This window comes from Rosa rugosa, chromosome 2 (genome assembly GCF_958449725.1).
Source record: "Rosa rugosa chromosome 2, drRosRugo1.1, whole genome shotgun sequence".
Taxonomy (NCBI): domain Eukaryota; kingdom Viridiplantae; phylum Streptophyta; class Magnoliopsida; order Rosales; family Rosaceae; genus Rosa; species Rosa rugosa.
This window is the reverse complement of record NC_084821.1, coordinates 69,830,245-69,851,890: the sequence shown is the minus strand read 5'-3', so window position 1 is coordinate 69,851,890 and position 21,646 is coordinate 69,830,245. Positions and strand designations below refer to the sequence as shown.

Genomic DNA, 21,646 nt, shown 5'->3' with positions numbered 1-21,646 from the left:
CACTTTCTACTAATCAATATGTTTTACGGTATATATATGTGTGTCAACGGTCAACCCAAGATTACAAAAGTAAAAGTTGCTGAAATAATTATGAGTACGACCTAACTAAATGATTGTGCAGTGGAGAAACTTTAGTAGTCGCTTGTCTCATTTATTATGTGTGGTAAACGATTTGCACGACCATCTCACCCAATACTTTTTCCATGTTGTGATCTAAAAAATGATATTAAAGTCCAAAATAAAATAAGGAGAAAAAAAGCCACAAAACATATACATCTTATATCGACTGAAAACATTGAATAATTAGCAACATTCGACACATTTTATTCTAATGATATTGCAATTCACCAATTCGCTATTGCCTATCGTCCTTCGATCACTGTTATGGTCGCTTCAGCATTACTAGAGCAAGTATCAACATCATGTGGTTGAAATTGAGAGACTAGGGCTGCTTAGGTTTTGAAGAAGCATCTATCTCACTACTTAGTATGAAAACAACATCATGCATAGTTGGCCTATCTGCTGCATTGTCTTGTATACAAAGAAACCCAATATGAATGCATCTCATCACCTGTGATGGTGAATATGAATCACCCAATACTTCATCTACTAACTCCAACCCCCTGCCTTCGTTCCATAATTGCCATACCTTATGCATATTATGTTTGAAAGAACTTTTCAAACTGTGCTTGGGTATATGAGAGAAATTACCATAATTTAAAACTAAGAACTTATATAGGATAGAAAGCCTAGCTGTTGGTCATGGATAAAGAAACTACTATTGATAGCTTAATTTATAGCTATTGATTTTCCTTATTCTCCTGCAAATATGTCGATTGTAATATAGGGAAATAAGGGTCTCCCGCAGAGGATTAAGTTAAACTAAAAGCTTCAACAAAAGTCACAAAACGTGACTGCAGTTCCTACTGAACAGCAGTCGGAAAACAAACTAAAATCCTAACCAAAACAACCCAGAAAAATATGAAAATTTACAGAGACGTACTAGACACACAAGGCGTCCAGCACACAAAATTTGGGAATTTTTGGAGTTAGTTTACTATGAGAATAAAATACGTTAAAACAGAGAACAGAAGGAGAAACGAAACTGAGACAGATTTGAGATTGGTTGATATCAAGATGATGAAACTAGCTAGGAAGGAAGTATCCACCTCCAACAATCACACACAACACACTTTGTCCAATTTACTTCCAATTAACTTAGTTGAAGACGCTCAGATTGGCTCGGTACGCTTGAACACAACCTATTACTCTTTCTTACTTTGTACGCTAGGCAGGAAGTGCTCTACACCTAGACTATTCCCAAGCAATGCAACCTAAAGGTACGTTTATTAGATTAAACATGCAGAGATCATTAAGTTTGAAAAGAGTTTGAGCAATCACTAGGCATCGCAAATAACTTAGAGCCTTGCTAAACCTAGGGTTTTGTCTACTTGATAGTGAAAACCACCAATTACTTCTCTAGACAATTTGAGGAATCCAACTATTGATCCAGGCATCAAATAATCAAAGTATTAGAACCCTAGCATGCATACTAAGTAGGCCTCCAAAGCATACAAACATAGAACTCATCAATGAGAAATCGGTAAACAAAACCTCAACTTTATTAATCGGAAAACAAATTGAATGTCAAAGCATGTTGTGGATCATGTCTAGGGGCTTCAACTGCCCCCTAGCTACTGGAAATTTAGTTACACATAATGGAAATCAAAAACACAATTGAGTTCATGGAGAAAGAAGACAACAAAAACCAAGAAATAGGAAAAGGCTGATCGGCGATCGATCGTCGGCAGGCAGCGATCGATCGTTTTCGGTGATGGTTGCAATCCTCCTTCTTCTTCAGCTCTTGTGCGTCTCTCCTCTTCCGTATGTGTGATGGTAGGTTTCTTGAACGTCCAAGGAGAGATTTTATTCCGTTTGTAACTCTTTCCTTCTTTCCTTTTGGGACTCTAATTCCTTGGCTTCCACGGAAAGCTCCTTTATTAATGTTCTGATTGATTTTGGATTCATTGACATCCTTCTATCCAATAAGAGCAGCCAAGATAATTAATTGCTGAATATCTTTTTCTTCATGTTGCCGTATGCTTCCTTGACTCATCAAGATTCCACACTTCTCCATTATTTGCACAAATCTCCTTCCTTTTGCTCATATTTCTTTCCTTGCTTTGGCAAACCTAATAAACATAAAAATAACTAAATTAACCAGAAAATAAGATAAACTAACAAAGTAAATATGGGAATTACCAACATTATTATCGCATAATTATGCTCCGATCAACTATTCTTCTTGCCGCTAATAATTTCCAAGACCGAGACCCCAAAGCTGTAGACATCAGATTTTTCGGAAAATAACCCTCTCATGGCATACTCTGGAGACATATAACCACTGCACGTACAGTAAAGTTAGTAGTATGCAACTCACAAAACTTGCATTTTTTCTTCTATCACAAAATAAGATGCCACACAAGATTGTATTTTGAAGGCTCTGCAGTACGGAGTCGATCAAGATTGCAATACTGTAACTAGAAGGGCTATCCCAGACCAATAAACCACTCAACATATTAATTAATTTGTGTAATACCATGTCTGAGAATAGGAAAGATCAGAAATAATTTCTTACATTGTTCCCACAACCCTCCGAGTATTTTCTAGATTCTGAGTAGCTTCAATTATACGTGCCAACCCAAAATCTGAAATTTTTGGGATCATTTTGTCATCCAAGAGAATGTTGCTGACTTTCAAATCTCTATGTACCACCTTCAAACAGGAATCATGATGGAGATAAAGAAGCCCTCTAGCAACGCCTTTTTTCTATGTACCACCTTCAAATCTCTATGTACCACCTTCAAACAGGAATCATGATGGAGATAATGCTAAAGCGTATAGCCCAATCAAGCACTTTTTTTCTCGTTTGATCTAATCAGATTATCAATATAAACCATTAGAATTAATGTACTTGGTAATGTTAATCACAAATCTCATGCATTGTACAATTGAAATGAAGACGATCACAATTCTCATGAATTACTTTTTCTAACTCCACGACATAATGAGGCTTCATTGAAAACTTATTTCGAGCCAAAGAGCTTCAGAATTGACCTACACTAATGAAAGAACAAGATTGCTAATAAAAGAAACTGCAGCAAAACATATATAAAGTGCAAGTGAGACTAACCGCGCAACAAAGTATCGAGGCTTTTGTTTGCCATGAATTCATAAATCAGTAACTTCTCCCCATCTTTAATGCAGCAACCCAAGAGCCTAACAAGATTTTTGTGCTGAAGATTGGAAACGAACGACATCTCATTCTTGAATTCTTGAATACCTTGACCTGAGCTGCTAGATAGTCTTTTTACCGCAATTTCCTTCCCTTGTGGTAGCATACCCTACAGAAGTACCAGAAATTAATCACATCCAAGTGTGAATTTTGGACCTTTGATCCATATGAAAAAATAACAAAAAAAGTTACCTTATAAACTGGACCAAAGCCTCCTTGCCCGAGTTTGTTTGTGATGTTGAAATTGTTTGTAGCAGTCGATATAGTATCAAAATCATAGATCAAACGCTCTGATAGATCAGATTGTCCTATATATTCTCGAAGAGCATCTCTTGAAGAAAGAATCGTATCAGTTAATTCCATATGTTTTCCTGATTTTGCAATTATAATCATCAAACACTGAGTTAGAACAAAACAACAAACATGTTGTGGATATAAACCAATAAATTAATTAAATCTCATTGTCTTAACCTTTTTGGTCAGCTCCAAGCCTATGCCAACCATACACTATGGCCCCCAGGATAGTGATAGAACAAATAGCTGTAAGGGTGGCAATTAACTTTATTGGCTTACCTTCATCTGCAGAAAGTTCACAAGATAAAAACAAGCGTGAGACATCACAGAAAATAAAAGACGATGCTAATTAGACAGAGTTTTGCAAGACATGTAATCCTTTACCTCGTTCTGCTTCTGCTAGGCGAATATAGAGATCTTCTCCGCCAAACGAAAATTGCTGTATGTCAATAAGCTCTTTGGACCAGACCAAACACCCTATTTTATTTACAAATGCATAAGCCAGGCAAGAACAATTGCTTAGGCACTGCTTCTCGCAGGCACCATGCTCGTTGTCAACATCTAAAGATGTAACAACAAATTCATGAGAATCTGGTACTTTCAACATAGTCATCTTCTTAAACCAATTATTATCTTCTTTAGCTCTCAATGAGACTGACTTGTTTGTGTCACTTTGACAAGACAATTTGTTTCGCCTCACACAACCTCCTGTCCAGGTTCCTTTGCTCCATTCCTCATCTGACTTTGGTACAAACCCTTTCAAACACCTACATATTGGAGATTCAAAAGCTTTGCAAACACCAAAAGGTCCGCATGCTCCATAATTGTCGCAGGGATTAGTTGGTGCACTGAAGTTTGGATACCAGTTCTTGCCACTTTCTGACAGCATAAGCTTTGATCTTCCTTCTTGAAAGTACTAGAATGGCCTAGAGGGGGGGGGGGTGAATAGGCAATTAACAATTATTTGCAATCAATTTTCCTGGACGTTGTTGAGGGATTGGAAAAGCCTATCTATCCCTAACCAACAGTATAAAGCATTTACCATATGCAAGCATAAGAATAAATAACAGAAAAGTAAAGAACACAGGAAAATGTTTACGCAGTAAAACCCTCAAAAGTGAGGTAAACAACTGCGGGCCTCAGGCCAAGTGCTTAAGCACACACTATAAAATAGTAAACAAAATACAAGGTACACTTACAACCTCTCGGATAACTCTGGACTCGGTTATCTCTAGCTAAACTCTTTTAGCCAGTTGAACTACCTCTCAGTAATTTGTCTACAGCTTCTAAATGTGCTCCACTTGTCTTGAAAACATCGGTCTTGAAAACTCAAACATAGTTGATTTTCTCAACTGAACTCATCGGTGTTTAATACAAGAGAATATTAAGAATGAAATATACTCATGACTAACTTAATCTCTTGAACTTTGAACTCAGACACCACACCTCAAAAACCACAGAACTCCTATATATATAGGAGGAACAATAACCAAGTTTCTTCAGCTTGGTTGGAGTAAGACCACGAGGTCCAGATGCACTTGCTCCCTACTTCTATCTTTGACAGCAAGGTCTTCATGATTGCACTGAGTGGATATTAAGATTAACAGCAAGGCTAGATCGAAACCTTTTCTTTAACAGCAAGATTTCCATGATAGAAAGATGGAGAACCTAGCTGCCATGTCCTTCCCTTTTCATTTACGACAGCAAGGTCTCCATGATTGAATTAAGTGGGCAGCAAGGAAAAGATATGGTTGCTTTCACCTTTCTTCTTCACTCGGATCCATCTCAAGGGGATATTGCCTCTCCTTGCCAATATGTTAATACTAACAAATCACCAGAAGATCACAGCGCACAACCCAAATTTCGTATGAGTCAGTGGGTCCTTGTCATGTGTTACTGATCCAAATGCTTAGATCAAATCACTCACACACTTTTAGCTAGAACACTCTTAGGCATGGGGCCGAAAGCAAAAAGTGAGGCAGTCATGCAATGATGCAGCCGAAAGCAAGCAAGGGGCAGCAAGAGGGTGACAGCAAAGCTGAAGGCATGTTGAGTCGCAGCACATGTCCGACAGGTGGATAAGTTTTGTATAAGGGGAATGCCAACATACAATTCTTATACTAACACTTCTGAAGAGATGTCGAAATATGCGAGAGTACTGTCAGAAAAACTATAAGAGAAGTACTTTGCTGTTAAATTCTCATATAGACTAAATCCACTTCCATATCGATCATCCATATCTGGTATGCCAATGAACTTTGATCTATCCCAAGGCCCACTCCTCCAATAGGGAATTGATCCATTGATCCAAATGAACACTTGTGGTGGTGTCTCAGGTGTCAGTCCTACCGAATACTTCCCAGTTGATGGATCACTTTCACTTTTCCAGGAAGTCATGACATTCTTTCTTCCAGATTTGCTATCAAAGCCCAGCAGCTGGTCTTTTAGGATTGTGTCAGCAGGGTAATCAAAACTCTGCCACAATTGATAGCCATTATATTCGACAACGAAGTTTCCATTGTCTAAAAGAGATGCAATGACTGAACTAGTAGTAGATGATGGCACCTGAAATGTAGTATTGGTTGACCAGACAGATATCTGCTTCCCATCTACAAGATCCAGATTCCCATTGCTGCCAACTCTCAAAGTAGCCAAGTTGTCTGCAACTGCAAGAGGATTTTCTCTGTTTGCCACCCACATTACTTTACGCGGAAGTACATTCTTGTGCCATAACCCCACATACTTATTAGCAGAACCATTGGGACTGAAGAAACCCAATTCGAAAATGAAGCCAGAGGAGACAAGAGTTTGTCCATGTGCTAATGGATGGGAAGGAGTTATGTTATAAACTTCAGCACAATGAAAATTCGACGAAAGCAAGCTGAAAATGAATAAGAAGAACATGAGAAAATTTAAAATGCTAAAGCTCTCAGCTCCACTACCCATTTGCACTCCCATTCCCAAGATGTTGCATGTAAAGACAAAGACAATCAGATACTGCAAGAAACGAAGGAAAGTTGAAGATGGTTATTTATACTGAAGCGCAGTAACTATTTTCACGTTGTTGAGGATGAAAGACACAATCTGAATATAGGCCGAGTGGGTTGTGAACAATCAGTGTCACTACTTAGCATAAAAAACACGTGGCATGGTCGGCGTATCGACTGCATTGTCCTCAACACAAGGAAGGCCAACACGGAAACATCTAATTACTTCTGACGAGGAATGTGAATTCGACAATACTTCATATACTATTGAAATATGAGAGGATGAAATATGAGAGGAAGAATGTCTTCCTCTTGATCTTATTTTTTGGATATGAAGATGATACAACATCCTAGCTTTATATAGGCATCTTACAAACAATTAATGCATGTGTGAATGCATGAACTAATTGCCAACCAATGTTGACATCAACTAAATACAACATGTGTAAATGCATATGTGAATGCAGCAGCCAGCCAACATTGACAGCAGCCAATGTTGACAGCTGATCCTATACTTCCAACACTCCCCCTCAAGCTGGATCAGGGAAGTCCCTTGAGCCAAGCTTGGAAAGCAGACGGTCAAACTGAGCGGAAGCGAGAATCTTCGTAAAAATATCTGCTAGTTGATCGCATGATCGTGTGTATACTGTTTCAATAAGCTTAGACTGAACCTGATCTCGAACAAAGTGACAGTCTACTTCAATATGTTTGGTGCGTTCATGGAAGACAGGATTGGCTGCAATATGCATGGCAGCCTGGTTGTCACAATGTAGAGTTATGGGTGCAGGGCATATAATGCCTAAGTCACCCAACAATGTCTTTAACCATATGAGTTCACAAGCTATGGATGCCATTGCACGATACTCAGCTTCGGCACTAGAACGAGCAACCACCGTTTGTTTCTTACTTTTCCAGGTAACTAGATTGCCTCCAATGAAGGTACAATACCCAGTTGTAGACTTTCGATCAATGGAATTGCCTGCCCAGTCAGAGTCTGAGTAGCCCACAAGGTTGAAGTGACCATTGTTCTTCATAATAATTCCTCGATCAACTGTGCCCTTTAAGTAGCGAAGAATCCTTTTGACAATTTGTAGATGATGAGTTGTAGGAGAGTGCATGAATTGACTAACCAAACTCACAGCGTAAGTGATATCTGGTCTTGTAATGGTGAGATAGATGAGCTTACCCACAAGACGTTGATAAACACAAATATCCGTGAGAGGCTCTCCTTCAACATCTATTTTAAGTCTGCTACTAAGAGGAGTGCGTGCAGGCTTACTCTCCTTCATTCCTGCCTCATCAAGAAGATCAACAACATATTTACGTTGATTTAAGAACATACCATTCGAGGAGTGATCCATTTCAATTCCCAGAAAGTACTTCAATGGTCTAAGATCTTTGATGGCAAAGGTGTTGTGCAAGGCTAACTTGAGAGACTTAATCTCATCCACATTATCTCCAGTGATGATTAAGTCATCCACATATACTAGAACAACCAACGTGCCAGCCTTGCCACGTCGAACAAATAAGGAGGAGTCTGCATGACTTCGCTTAAAGCTTGAGGCAAGAAGGACCGAACTCAGTTTGGAATACCAAGCACGTGGGGATTGTTTCAAACCATATAAGGCCTTGTGAAGTTTGCACACCATTCCAGCTTCGCTTTCACGTGGGTGACCAGGAGGTAATCTCATATACACATCTTCTTCTAGATCTCCGTGCAAGAATGCATTCTTGACGTCCATTTGGTATAGAAACCAGCCACAATTTATAGCAACAGATAACAAAACTCGAACTGAGTTCATTTTAGCAACTGGAGCAAAAGTCTCTTTATAATCAACACCAAAGGTTTGAGTGAAGCCACGAGCAACTAACCTTGCCTTGTGCCGCTCAATTGAACCATCGGAGTTGAACTTGATTTTGTAAATCCATTTTGCCCCTACAATTTTCTGGCCTTTGGGAAGTTTGACTATACTCCAAGTTCTGTTGTCATCAAGGGCTTTGAGTTCATCATGCATAGCTTTCTTCCAAATGGGTGACTGATTTGCTTCTTCAAAATTCCTTGGTTCAGTTTCTTTGGAAATCTTGATGAGGAAAGCACTATGAGAAGAGGAGGTATTGATGGAATGAGCAACTTGTGCAAGAGGATAACGTGGTGTGTAAGTCTCATAGTCCTGAAGTCTTGGTGGTGGATGTCTCATCCTTGGTGGGTTTCTTCGAGGTTGAGATGTGTTTGGTACAACTTCTTGTTGATCATCTTGAGTATTGGACTCTGTCGGCACCTCTTCAGTGTTTGCAAATTGTTGAACTAGTTGTGGTGAACTAGGAGTGCCTATTGCAGCTTCAACAGGAATTGGAGTGGGAAACAAGTCACAAATATGCTCCCCCTGAGGTTCATTGTCAGATAACTGAAAGAAAGAGGCAGACTCATCAAAACGAACATCCCTTGAAACAAACAATTTTCTGGTCTGTGAATTGTAACACTTGTATCCCTTTTGGGTAGATGAGTACCCGAGGAACACACATTTGACAGCTCTAGGATCAAACTTATCTCGGTGATTTGACTGAACATGTACAAAACACGTACAGCCAAATACTCGAAGGTGTGTTATGTCAACTTTTCGACCTTTTAGAACTTCAAAAGGAGATTTGAAATTTAACACACTGCTAGGCAATCTGTTGATGATGTAAGCTGCAGTTTGAATTCCTTGAGACCAGAATTTTTTTGGAACATTTGTTTGAAGCATTAAGGCCCTAGCCTTCTCAAGTAAATCTCTATTTTTGCGTTCTGCAATACCATTTTGTTGTGGTGTTCCCACACAGCTGGTTTGATGAATAATCCCTTGAGCACTAAGATAATCAGTCATGATTTTGGATGTGTATTCAGTGCCATTGTCTGACCTTAAAATGCAAATTTTTGATGAAAAATGATTTGTGACAAGGTTATGAAAATCTTGGAAACACTTGAAGACTTCACTCTTGAATTTCAAAAGATGCACAAAAGTGGTTCGAGTAAAATCATCAATAAAGGTGACATAAAACCTATAGCCATCAAATGATTCTAGGGATGCTGGTCCCCAAACATCAGAATGTATAATTTCAAAAGGCTGAGTTGCTCTGGATTGAGAGATTTGAAAAGGCAATCTAGTAAATTTTGACATATGACATGTCTCACACTTATGGGAGACTTTACAAAAATTAGGGAATAACATTGACAAAACATTAAAGGAAGGATGGGCTAGGCGTTTATGCCACAATTGTTGCTGTATTGCAGATTTGGACTCTGTTAGAAAACACTTTGAAAAGCTTGATGAATTTGATATGTAGTACAAGCCATTTAGAAAGAACCCTTCACCAATCTTCTTCTTGGACACTCGATCCTGAAAAACAACATTATGAGGAGAGAAAATAGCTAGGCAATCCAATAAGTTTGTTAACCTTCCTACAGACAAGAGTTGGAATGGGAATGAGGGTACAAATAATACAAATGACTCGATGCTATCAGAAAAAAGCTTTAATTTTCCTTTTCCTAAGATGGGAACATTGTTGCCATTTGCAATTGAGACATGTGAAGGTTTTGACAAGATTTCAAACTCATGTAATATGGAAGAATTGTTTGTCATGTGATCTGAGGCACCTGAATCCACTATCCAAAAATCATGATTCTTACTGACATCTAAAGCAGTAGAAATGACACAAATAATACCTGGTATATCCTCTGAAGAAGCCATGTTTGATTTCGCCAAAAAACCAGCAAACTTTCCAAGCATAGCAGTTGTGCTTCCATTTTCATTTCTCTCTAAACTGCCTTGCTTCTTTTCAAGATATGTAGCAAACTCATTTATAAGACTTATTGGATTGGATGTGAAGTTCATCATACCTTCAGAAGTGTTGCTGAGGTTTCCCTTTGGATTAGAGATGTAAGAGCTTCTTTGAGTGGTGCCTCTTTGATTCTTCTGCTCCTCATTGAACTTAGGTTTCAGTTCTGGATGCAATATCCAACATCTCTCTCTTATGTGGCCTATACCAGCTCGTCCAATGCCTTCACAATGTGTGCACTTTAGATCTAGCCTCTTGCCCTTGTATGTTCTGTCGCTTGTGACACTTTTGTTTGCAGCAAATGCTCTAGCTTCTGACCCTCTAATATTGGTGTTCACATTCATCACCATTTTGCGCACTTCTTCACGTTGAATGGAGTTGCATACTGTTGCGAACGAAGGAAGCTCCGGGGTCATCAAAAGATGGCTTTTGAGATCCTCATATTCAGACCCCAGACTTGCAAGCAATTGGAATATTTTATCTTCTTCAGCTCGTTTCAACAATATGGTGGCATCAGTGGTGTGAGGCCTATACATATCAAGTTCATTCCACTGGGCCTTTAGGTTGCCAAGATGTTGAACAAATGAGAGATTACCTTGTTGAATCCCTGCAAGATCCTTTTTGAGTTGGAACACTCTTGCTGCATTGTTTAGGTTGCCATACATGTCTTTGACAGCATCCCAAAGATGTCGAGATGACTCTGAATAACTGAAGATTTCTGCAAGTTTTGGCTCCATTGAATTAAGGAGCCATGACATGACAAGTTGATCGTTGGATAACCAACTTTCATATTCAGATGATGAGGCATCTGGGATCTTGCTTTTGTTGTTGATGAAGCTGAGCTTTGATCTTCCATCAAGGGCTAGAGTGATGGCTCTTGACCAAGGAAGGTAGTTGAACTCATTTAGAAGCACTGAGCACAGACGCTGATTTGGATTCCCTTCTGGGCTTTCTATCTTTGCAACGAGGGAACCTTCTCCTTTTGTCATCTTAATGAGGATGAAAGAGGACTACAAGAGTCTTGTAGGAACAATATAGATGCAGGTCCTATGAGGATTTCTGCTTTGATACCATATTGAAATATGAGAGGATGAAATATGAGAGGAAGAATGTCTTCCTCTTGATCTTATTTTTTGGATATGAAGATGATACAACATCCTAGCTTTATATAGGCATCTTACAAACAATTAATTCATGTGTGAATGCATGAACTAATTGCCAACCAATGTTGACATCAACTAAATACAACATGTGTAAATGCATATGTGAATGCAGCAGCCAGCCAACATTGACAGCAGCCAATGTTGACAGCTGATCCTATACTTCCAACATATACGTACCAATTCCAATCCCTCTTGCCTTCATTCCATAAGTACCATGTGATAGAAATGCCTAAATAAAGTGTTTCATTCAATGCATGAACTTTACAATCTGGTGTCTATTTATACATGCTAGAGTGCATTGTAAAGGCTGCAATGGTCCTGTTGCTATTCATCTATGTATTGACACTTGTGTGTGCTAAAATCTCAGTCATGGTAGAAAGCTCGAAGAGTAAGCATTAAATCATTAATGGTGAAAAAATAGAAACCCTAACCTGAAGAAGAAGATGAAAGAGAGAAAACGAAGAAGAGCAACTGATATAGAAGCTTGGTAATTTTACAGAATGATCGAGAACTAATACAAGTAGAAAAAGTGTAGCTATTTATACTAGAAGATAACAGTAAATCGTTGCAGCTAAGCAAACATATGCAGATCACGCCACATGTCCTTCATGATGCGGTCAGGATTAATCGTCCATGCAACTGAGTCAACTTGGTCAGCTTGAGGTTGAGTCATGCAATAAGCATGAGCTTCTTGACCTATTGCTGAGTTGTTCTCATTAGACCGCACGTTGATGTTGGACTCATTAGCCTCACTAGGCACACGATCACCAAGTACACTAGGCGCAGTAGGCACCACCTTACTGCCATCAGTATTAGTCTCACAGGCACTAGGCTCATCACCATTACTACGAGCACGAGCACTACTCATTATGCTAACAGTGTGATCTTACTTACATCTGTACTATGGAAACACAAGTTTGGTCTGTGCTACATTTGTTGCACCATGGTAACATGTCTCTTGGCTTTATTTTGCAGAGAATTTTGTCTTTGAGCTCCATTTGAGTTGTGTAGGAAATCCTTATCTTGAGCTCTGTGTTGTTGAGCATGCTTTGGTTTTGGTGGTTTTGACACTTCAGCAGCTGACTGGTTGGTGATTCATCCTCTACTATGTCCAGGTCAGTGATGATGTAGTTATGATGTAGGGGTCATCATGGGCCGGGCTAGGGCCGGCCCTACCCTAAATTTTAGGGCTTAGGGTCGGGCCGGGCCGGGCCTAGTCAAAGTCAACAAAATTTAGGGCCGGGTAGGGTCGGGCCGGGGCTTAAATATGCTAACCCTTACCCGCCCTAAAAGCCCGATCTATTAGGGCCGAAAGGGCCGGGTCGGGCCGACCTTCCGAATAGGGCCAAATAGGGTCGAATATGGCCAAATAGGGCCGAAAAGGGCCTTATTTTGTTTAATAAAAAAAAATTACATTATTTTTTTTTCCTCAAAATGTGGCTCAATGGTTATATAGGTAATATAAAACATTGTTTTTAGTTGATCATATTTAATATGTGTGTGTGTGTATAGGAATTAACTTATAACATTTATTAATATTAGTTAAGGTGGTTATATTCAATTAACTATCTCTCTAAATCTCCTAATATTAATTGTTATGTAACAAAGAAAATAAAAACTAAAGAAAAAAAAGCTTAAGAAATCAATTACAAAGAAAGAGATAAATTGCATATTATAGAAAAAAGAGAAACATAATTAAAAAATAGAAAAAATAGAAAATTATTAGGGCTTATTCGGTCGGGCCTAAAGGGTCGGGCCGGGCTTGGCCCTAAAGGGCTCAAATGGGCCGGGCCGGGTTTCATTCTCATGGCCCATACCCTACCCTATTTTAAAAAGGGTCGGGCCGGCCCGCCCTAATGCAAGGGTCGGGTTGGGCTTCGGCCCTACCGGTCGGGCGGGTTTAGGGCCTAAGGGCCAAATGATGACCCCTATTATGATGTATACTGTTAGCACCACGCCAGACAAAATTCCACATATATGTGTTCACATGAATGTTAGACTAGCTATGCCGTATTTAATTAGAATCATATGAAAGAGATTGGTCTTTTTTTTTTTGGTCGAAGAAAGAGATTGGTCTTCACTTCTCAAATTCACATGAAGAATTACAGTACTGTCCAATTTCATAAGCTTGAAAGCCTAGCTGTAGGTCATGGTAATAAAAGCTTATATTCTTCTTGCGCGCATGACGCTAACTGTGGGGGTGTAAAATTTTGGCTTTGGGCTCCCACCCATTAAACCAAGCCCACTGATCAAAGCCCAAAAGTGACTAACAACTTGCTAAAGTGAAAGACAGTAAAAACTGATCACCTAGTGGAGAACGTGCAAACACCTCTTCTCCCACTACAACATAGAGTAAGGGCCAAGAACCATAAATTGAGGACCAAGGAATGAATGACTATAAATTCTGAAGCTTATGGAGGAACTGGGGGGAATGGTAAGAGGTATCAATCCAATTTCTTTTGTAATCTTCTCGAATTGATATTTACTTGGGCGTCGGAGTGTTTTTCTGTTTTGCAGGTCCCTTCTCCCATAATCGATTACAAGATGGATGCGTCAAGGGCTTCTCGGAGATTGAAGGAGAGAGATTTATATTGGGTAATCCCTCTCCCGAATTTTTATGCACCAACACTAACAATCTCCAATACCAAGATCCCCGAAGTTGTGGATCGAGATCAGATTTTTCGGTAAATACCCTACCCATTAACCCATAGCATACTCACGAGCCATACAGTCATTGCATGGGCAACTCATTGTGTTTACTGAATGAAATTGTTTTATGGTTTGTAAGATTCTAAGGAAACTAGGAAAATGTTATAACGAATGATATATCTTATAAGATTCTAAATGTCATGGAGTCTACAATGAACTTGTAAACCAAATTTTGGTGTCAGTTAGTAATGCAAGGTTAAAACTGTTAACAATGACCACCATCCCAAAAGCCCAAATTGTGGGACAAAAATGCAAAATCAACCCAACACTCTTTCAAGTATATATCCTCGATATATGGGTGTAGAGGAGCATAGAAATTCGATCACATACCTGTGTAGACTGATCATACCATATGCAACTAACAAAGAAGTGGGGAATGTCAATAGGAGGTTTACAAATTGGGACCTGGTACGCACCGAGATCTACATAACAGTAACCACCAAAACTTAAAATTTTTAAGCTGCATTAAAGATTTTGGTTCTAGAACCCATTGTTGTATCCGAAAACTAAAATTCAGATGAATGCAATGAAAAGCAATCTTTGTTCATGCACTGAAGTTTAGGGTTTACCGAATGCACGTGCTGGTTGTCTAAGTAATCGGCATGCAAAGCAAAAGTGACGAAGGTGACCACGTTTTCGCTTCGTTTGCGGAAACCATGCGCAGAAGAAAGCTACTTTTGAATAGTCGCAATTGGGTCTCCAAATCACAAATATCTGTTTCGTCGGCCATGTAAGAATAAACGACTTGACCTCTGCAGTTGCCAACGACGAAGCTGTTCTGTTCCGGACTGGATTCACTGGAACAGTACAAACACGTTTTTTCCCTTTTATTTTTGCTAATGCAAAAAGATTCCTATTTCAAGAATACGGTTTAGAGTTTTTTTGATTAATTACAAGACCCCCCGAAACTATTAAGTTATTTTCATTATCACACACAACTATTAAATTTTTACATTTGCATACTTTATGTTTCATTTTGTTAGCATTTTGATACTCTGATCACTAACACTGTTAAAGTCTACTGGTATTCAATGGAATTTTCGTCAATTCATCAACTTTGTAATCAAAACTAAAATTTCTGCATTTGGGATTGTTTCTGTTGTGGCTCAAACCTGAGAAGTTCACCGATGCACACCGAGACTAATGGGTTGTTGTGGTTAGGCCTGGGATTGGTTTGGATCTCGTTAAAAGTGCAAGGAACCATCACCGAAAGCGTTGCTATGAAATTGGTTAGGGAGATAGATTAAAATACAAAAGGCCTTTTTGATCCAAGTAGCTACGAAAAAAGAAGTACAGGAATTGTAAAAAAAAAACCCTAAGGCGCCGCTCTGACGCTATCAAACCCTAAACCTAAATACAGCGACCTGCATCGTTGTCTTGTGATCTTTGTGATCGTCCTTCCTGCTGCTTATCCTCTCTCAGAATGGCCTCTTCCATCGATGCAGTGACTGCCAGTTTTGCGACGTCCCTGGCTCTGGCGGGGGATGATGTCGTAGACATATCTCGTTTGCATGGATCTGCACCACTGCGCATCTCCCAATCTTTGCTGCCAGCGAAGCCTCTGACGGCGAAACCGTATGCTGCCTCCGACCTCCAACGCCACTTCAGGAGGGTGTGGGTTCTTGATGGTCGTTTCAAAGTCCAGGAACGTGCCCACAAAAACTTTGTGTTTGCGTTTGATCTCAGGAAGGATCGCAATAGGGTGCTGTGGGGAGGACCTTGGTACTTTAATCGTGCACCGATGATTATACAGGAGTATGATGGTCTAATGGCTCCCGGTGCGTTGAAGATGGACTCTCTTCTTCTGGGTCCGGATCGAAAACATCCCGCCGGCGTTGGAGGTGAAACAAACCACTATCAACGTGGCATCCGTGGCTGGTAAATTTCTTGATATTGACAAGAAGCTCTTTGACAATACTGGCAAAATTAGGGTTCGCGTCTCCCATGAGATCTCCAGGCCTTTCTTTCTCAAAAGAACTCTAAAGTTAGCTCCTGGCATTGTGGAGGAGACATCTTATTTCTTTGAAAATCTAAATGGAGTTTGTCCGATATGCCACTTAATCCTTCACGAGAATGGTACATGTCGGATGGCAACCTAGTCTGACCTGCTGCAGGATGACCAAATGAAAGAAAGAAAGAAACTGGATCTGCCTAACCCTTTTCAGAGTGTTGCAAATGGCATTTTTCACAATGGGACTTTTCGTTTCAAGGGCATCCAAACCCCGATTTTGCCACCACTGGCTCTCAATCTCTTTGGCACCAAGGATGTCCCAAAACAGCGGAAGCCGGTGATTCTTCACAATGCACAGCTAAAAAATTCTGGGGAAAGTGATAAGGCACTTGCGCTTGTCCCTTTTGACGAAGCACAAGTTCTACCCCAAGTGCATGAGTCACAGGAATCGTTAAAGCGAGGTAGACCTTCTTCACCTTTTGCTTCTCCAAAGAAACTAAAATTCCTGCTGAATGCTAGACTTGAGAGGAAGGGAGATACTTGCATGCCTCTCAAAAAGGTGAAGATCCCTGCTATGCGTTTTACTGCAAAGTCGTTGGGATTGATAGAAGCACCAGGAGGCATGCTTGTGCCTGCGGAAGTAGCGATGCCAAAGGAGGGCACTCAAACTGAACAAGCAGCTACCAAAAAGAAGAGAGGCCGCCCTCTTGGGTCCAGGAACAAGAATCCACTGAAATCCAAGAAGGTACCTGTTGAGGAGGTATTGAGCACGCTCTACTCAGGCAAGCCTCCTAGCCCTAGCTTCAAGGGCAAAGAGAAATTTTAGTTTTTTTTTTAAATTTAGCCTATTACTATGCTAACTGTTTCATAGTTGAATAGACTTGCTTTGAATAAGTGAGCAAGACATGTCGAATGAGTAGACCTATCCTATGTACCACCGTGTTACCTTCACAACTCTCTGTCTGTCTATAGATGGCAGCGAGAGGGTATGTAATGACTACTCTGGCCTGACCTTTTATTAATGAAAATCTCTATGATGATGTTTTTTATTCAAAAAAAAGAAGTACAGGAATTGTCAACCATTCAATGAAGGTACAGGATGGATCTATTTTGGGAAAATTAAACATTCATATAGATTATACGTTCCCCAAGAGAAAAGGTTTTTTTTTTCTACTCAAGAAGGAAAACCTTCAACATGTATAACACGCTTCAGAAAGACCAAAATTCATGAAATTGCAATGTAACAATTTGCTATCACTTATCTGTATCGAACAATATTTGTTATCGCTTATCGCCCTTCAATCACTGTAATGCTAGCTTCATTTTTGGAGGAATCAGAATTTTCATACTGTGGTTTAGGATAAGAAGCTGAATTCTGGATAGTGAACAAAGGCTTCTTAGGTTTTGGACCATCGATTTCACTATTTAGCATCAACGCTATATCCGTCATAGTAGGCCTATCCGTAGTATTGTCCTGTACACAAAGAAGCCCAATATGCACACATTTCATTACTTCTGATGAGGAATATGAATCACCCAATACTTCATCTACTAACTTCAATCCCATGCCTTCGTTCCACAACTTCCAAGCCTGATCCAAAAAAGAAAAAAGAAAAAAAAATCATATTTGTTGTGAACAATTACCAATATTTGTGGCTTAAGCAAAATGAAAGAGGCTACTAATAAATTCACAATAAGATTATAATGAATATGAACTTACATAGGCTAGAAAGCCTAGCTGTTGGTCATATAAATAAAAGCTGGTAGTCTTCTTGCTGCTAATAATCTCCAATACCAAAACTCCAAAACTGTAGACATCAGATTTTTCGGAAAATATTCCACCCATGGCATACTCTGGAGATATATAGCCACTGCACAGAAAACTGATTAGTATGTAAAAGAGAAAATTGTTTTTTTTTTGGGTTTCTGGCTTTAAGAAAAATGCCATGCAACTAATCTGCAAGTAAGTTTTGACCAAGCAGGTCAATCAACCATTCAGTAAACATTATTTTTCTTGATAAAATCTCCGAGATATAATAGGAAAGAAATGATTCTTACCGTGTTCCCACCACCCTCTGAGTATTTTCTAGAATTTGTGTTCCTTCAACTATGCGTGCCAATCCAAAATCTGAAATTTTAGGATTCATTTTCTCATCCAAGAGAATATTGCTGACTTTCAAATCTCTGTGTATTATCTTCAAATAGGAATCATGATGGAGATAAAGAAGCCCTCTAGCTACACCTTGAATAATATTAAAGCGTGTAGCCCAATCAAGCACTGCTCTCTTTGTCAGATCTAATCAAATAATCAGTAATGTTAATCATAATATTGACCATCACGAGATTTGAAATTGATGAAATCAGTACATTCCTAGCCTTTATTCTCTAATGAATAGGCACGGTTCCAGTATAATATGTAGATGAAATGTAGTGAGAAATGAACTGAACAAACAAACAAATGTTGTACAGATAAGTTCTAATATGTAATGAGTTTCTCATTTATTTTGTGATTGAGAAACAAAATCAATTGCAAATTCCTTACATATATTGCAATGTTTTTCCTTAACCAAAACAATGATCCTTTTGTATGTCGATGGGTAAACAAGTGAATGATAGATTATTTGGTCCATGGTACGTAGTTTAGTTAATGTGAATTGAGTCATAGCTTTATGTTAGAAATTTACATTTTACAAAGATCTAGTTCAGCTATAAAAGATTATATTTAAAAAGAAGACGGGTAAAACATAGTTACTACAGCCAAATATAAAAGCACTGAACTCACCAAATAGAAAAGTATCCAAGCTTTTGTTCGGCATGAACTCGTAAATAAGTAACTTCTCATCCTCCTTAACACAACAACCCATGATCCTAACAAGATTTTTGTGTTGAAGCTCAGAGATCAACAACATCTCATTCTTGAACTCCTCAACACCTTGTCCTGAGCTACTAGATAGTCTTTTTACTGCTATTTCCTTCCCTTCGGGTAGCATTCCCTACATGAGTTCCACAAAACAATAATTCTATTAATTCCTGTATCTTGTACCTGTTGAAGTGCTGTATATGTTTTTCTTAGGCAAGAAGATATATACCTTATAAACTGGGCCAAAGCCTCCTTGCCCGAGTTTGTTTTTGATGCTGAAGCTGTCTGTGGCGATTAGTATGCTATCAAAATCATATATCTTTAGCTCCGAGGAATCATGTTTTCCTATATATTCTAGAAGACCTTCTCTAGACCATTTCATTATCTTACCCTTTTGGTTGGCACGCAATCTGTATAAACCAAAAACTATAGCAGCCAACAAACTCATAAAACCAATAGCTGTGAGGCTGGCAATTAACTTTATTGGCTTTGCTTCAACTGAAAAAGAAAAAAAACTTATAGTTATATATATCATCATACAAAGTTACATACACAAGCATTAGACAGATAGAAAAGATCAATATTGCTATTCGAGTTGTGAAAGAGCTCATTTACCTAGTTCGGATTGTGCTAGGCGAATATATAGATCTTCTCCATCAGAGGGAAACACCTGTATATCAATAAGGTAATTGAACCAGAGCAAGCACCCTATAGTATTAACATATGCATAGGCTAAACAAGAACAATTTTTTAGGCACACCATCTTGCAGTCTTCAAATGTGTCTGCATCGCCCAAAGAAGAAATATATACATGATGATCTGGTACTTTGGACCTTGCCATCTTCAAAAACCCATCATCTTGTTTTCCTGTAGTTGAGACTGAGATATTTGTTTGTCTCTCACAAAACAATTTGGTTTGCCTCACACACCCTGCAGTCCAGTTCCCTTTCCTCCATTCGTCACGCAATTTGGGTACAAACCCTTTCAAACACTTGCAGATTGGAGATTCAGAAGCTTTGCAAACCCCCAAAGGTCCACATGTTCCATAAATGTCACATGCATTATTTGGAACCTTCACAACAGCATTCCAGTTCTTGCCATTTTCTGAATACAAAAGCCTTACTGAACCATCGGAAGACATCTCTGTATATCCAGTAATGTTGTCGACTAAATTATAGTAAGACAAATACTTCGTTCCTTGCTTCACATCATCCTCTAGAGTATATCCACTTAGATACTGCCACTGGGTATTGGTGACTATCCCAATGAACTTTGATTTATCCCATGGTCCACTTCTGCAGTGAGGAGTTGATCCATTATTAATCCAAACAAACATTTGTGATGGTGTCTCTGGCGAAAGTCCAGACGAGAATATGCCCATTGATGGATCATTATCACTTTTCCAGTTAGTCAGGACATACCTCTTTCCGGATTTACTATCGAATCCTAGCAGCTGGCCAGGTAGCATAGTGTCACAAGGATAATCAAAGCTCTGCCATATAAACTCATCAGCTCCTATATCATCTTTGACAACAAAGTTTCCAGTGTCTAGAAGAACTGCAACAGCTGAAGTACTATTAGATGATGATACTTCAATGGTTGACCAGACAGACTTCTGTTTCCCATCTACAAGCTCCAGATTCCCATTGCTGCTAATTCTCAGATTAGCCGATGTGTCTGCACTTGAAAGAGGCTTTTCTCTGTTGGCTAGCCACACAAATTTCCGGGGATATATATCGTTGTGCCATAACCCCAGATACCTATTAGTGGAATTACTCAAACTGAAGAAGCCCAATTCATAAATGCGGCCAGGGGAGACTAGAGTTTGTCCTAGTGCTAATGGGTTTGAAGGAGTTATGTTATAAAGCTGGGCACTATACTGGGAGGGAAGCAAACTAAAGATGAACAGGAAGAACAACAAAACAATACCCATTTGTTTAATTGTTTACCAGGAAAAAAAAAAAACTCTGAATTATATAGTTTTTTGAAAAATAGCTCTGCGATTGAAAGAAGTGAAGCACCTAGGCCACACAGACCTGCAGTCGATGAAAGTTCTATGATAAGGTCTGCCAATAGTTCAAAGTCATGGCAGACAAATTTGACATAACTTTAGGCTCCTTGGAGATTTTTGACTCGAAAACATAGGGGTCCAAGACTTGGTGGTAACTTCTCCGCCACAAAAAAGAAGAGAAAAAAGAAATTGAAGCCAGGCCAGCCATACCGACATCAGGCAACATCCCCATCAAAATGAAAGCTAGCTTGTGTATTAAGTTAAACACCGACAGAAATACCAAGGGCTTCCCGGCTTCGACTCATATTCCTTGTTTAGATTTTTGGATGAAATGTCCCCAGAGGGAGATCGGCGATGAGAAGAGGGTGTGTTGGTAGTTTAATGATGGGTAGTGAAGAAAAGGAAATATGAAAGTTGGCGTGGTGGAGAAGAAAAGATGAAAATGGGTTCTGGTGGTTTTTGGTGGTGTGTGGCGCTGTGAGAAAGGGATAATTAGAAATGGTGGCTTGGTGGGGCACGTGGCTGTTGTGCTTGTGGGTAAAACAAAAAAATGAAAAATA

The 21,646-nt window shown here is 39.3% G+C and overlaps 4 protein-coding genes and 1 long non-coding RNA gene across 8 annotated transcripts; all 5 read right to left on the bottom strand.

Moving 5' to 3' along the window:
* Positions 1-1,149: 1,149 nt before the first annotated feature.
* On the bottom strand, positions 1,150-2,306 carry LOC133729793 (uncharacterized). The gene is made up of 2 exons (XR_009856510.1): positions 2,263-2,306; positions 1,150-2,192 (listed from the first exon to the last, which is right to left on the bottom strand). It is a non-coding gene; the product is annotated as an uncharacterized LOC133729793 (long non-coding RNA).
* An 882-nt stretch (positions 2,307-3,188) lies between these two features.
* LOC133731413 (G-type lectin S-receptor-like serine/threonine-protein kinase At1g61460) lies at positions 3,189-3,658 on the bottom strand. The gene is made up of 2 exons (XM_062158789.1): positions 3,488-3,658; positions 3,189-3,404 (listed from the first exon to the last, which is right to left on the bottom strand). The coding sequence occupies exons 1-2, from the start codon at positions 3,656-3,658 to the stop codon at positions 3,189-3,191; spliced, it is 387 nt and encodes a 128-aa protein (XP_062014773.1).
* A 103-nt stretch (positions 3,659-3,761) lies between these two features.
* On the bottom strand, positions 3,762-4,491 carry LOC133731412 (G-type lectin S-receptor-like serine/threonine-protein kinase SD1-29). The gene is made up of 2 exons (XM_062158788.1): positions 3,974-4,491; positions 3,762-3,874 (listed from the first exon to the last, which is right to left on the bottom strand). Exons 1-2 carry the CDS (start codon positions 4,476-4,478, stop codon positions 3,762-3,764), a joined length of 618 nt encoding a protein of 205 aa, XP_062014772.1. The 5' UTR covers positions 4,479-4,491.
* A 1,213-nt stretch (positions 4,492-5,704) lies between these two features.
* Positions 5,705-6,611, bottom strand: LOC133731410 (G-type lectin S-receptor-like serine/threonine-protein kinase SD1-29). The gene has a single exon (XM_062158787.1). The coding sequence runs from the start codon at positions 6,545-6,547 to the stop codon at positions 5,705-5,707; it is 843 nt and encodes a 280-aa protein (XP_062014771.1). The 5' UTR covers positions 6,548-6,611.
* Positions 6,612-17,294: 10,683 nt separating this feature from the next.
* LOC133729774 (G-type lectin S-receptor-like serine/threonine-protein kinase SD1-29) lies at positions 17,295-21,536 on the bottom strand. 4 transcript variants are annotated; one of them, XM_062157347.1, is made up of 7 exons: positions 19,691-21,536; positions 19,466-19,573; positions 19,305-19,360; positions 18,998-19,208; positions 18,274-18,511; positions 17,936-18,086; positions 17,296-17,806 (listed from the first exon to the last, which is right to left on the bottom strand). In XM_062157347.1, exons 1-7 carry the CDS (start codon positions 21,006-21,008, stop codon positions 17,504-17,506), a joined length of 2,385 nt encoding a protein of 794 aa, XP_062013331.1. In that variant the 5' UTR covers positions 21,009-21,536; the 3' UTR covers positions 17,296-17,503. The 4 variants fall into 4 exon arrangements, with proteins under 4 accessions (XP_062013333.1, XP_062013331.1, XP_062013332.1 ...); XM_062157348.1 differs by having other exon boundaries at positions 17,298-17,806; positions 19,305-19,573; positions 19,691-20,370; positions 20,497-21,536; XM_062157349.1 differs by lacking the exon at positions 19,466-19,573 and having other exon boundaries at positions 17,295-17,806.
* Between the last annotated feature and the right edge of the window lie 110 nt (positions 21,537-21,646).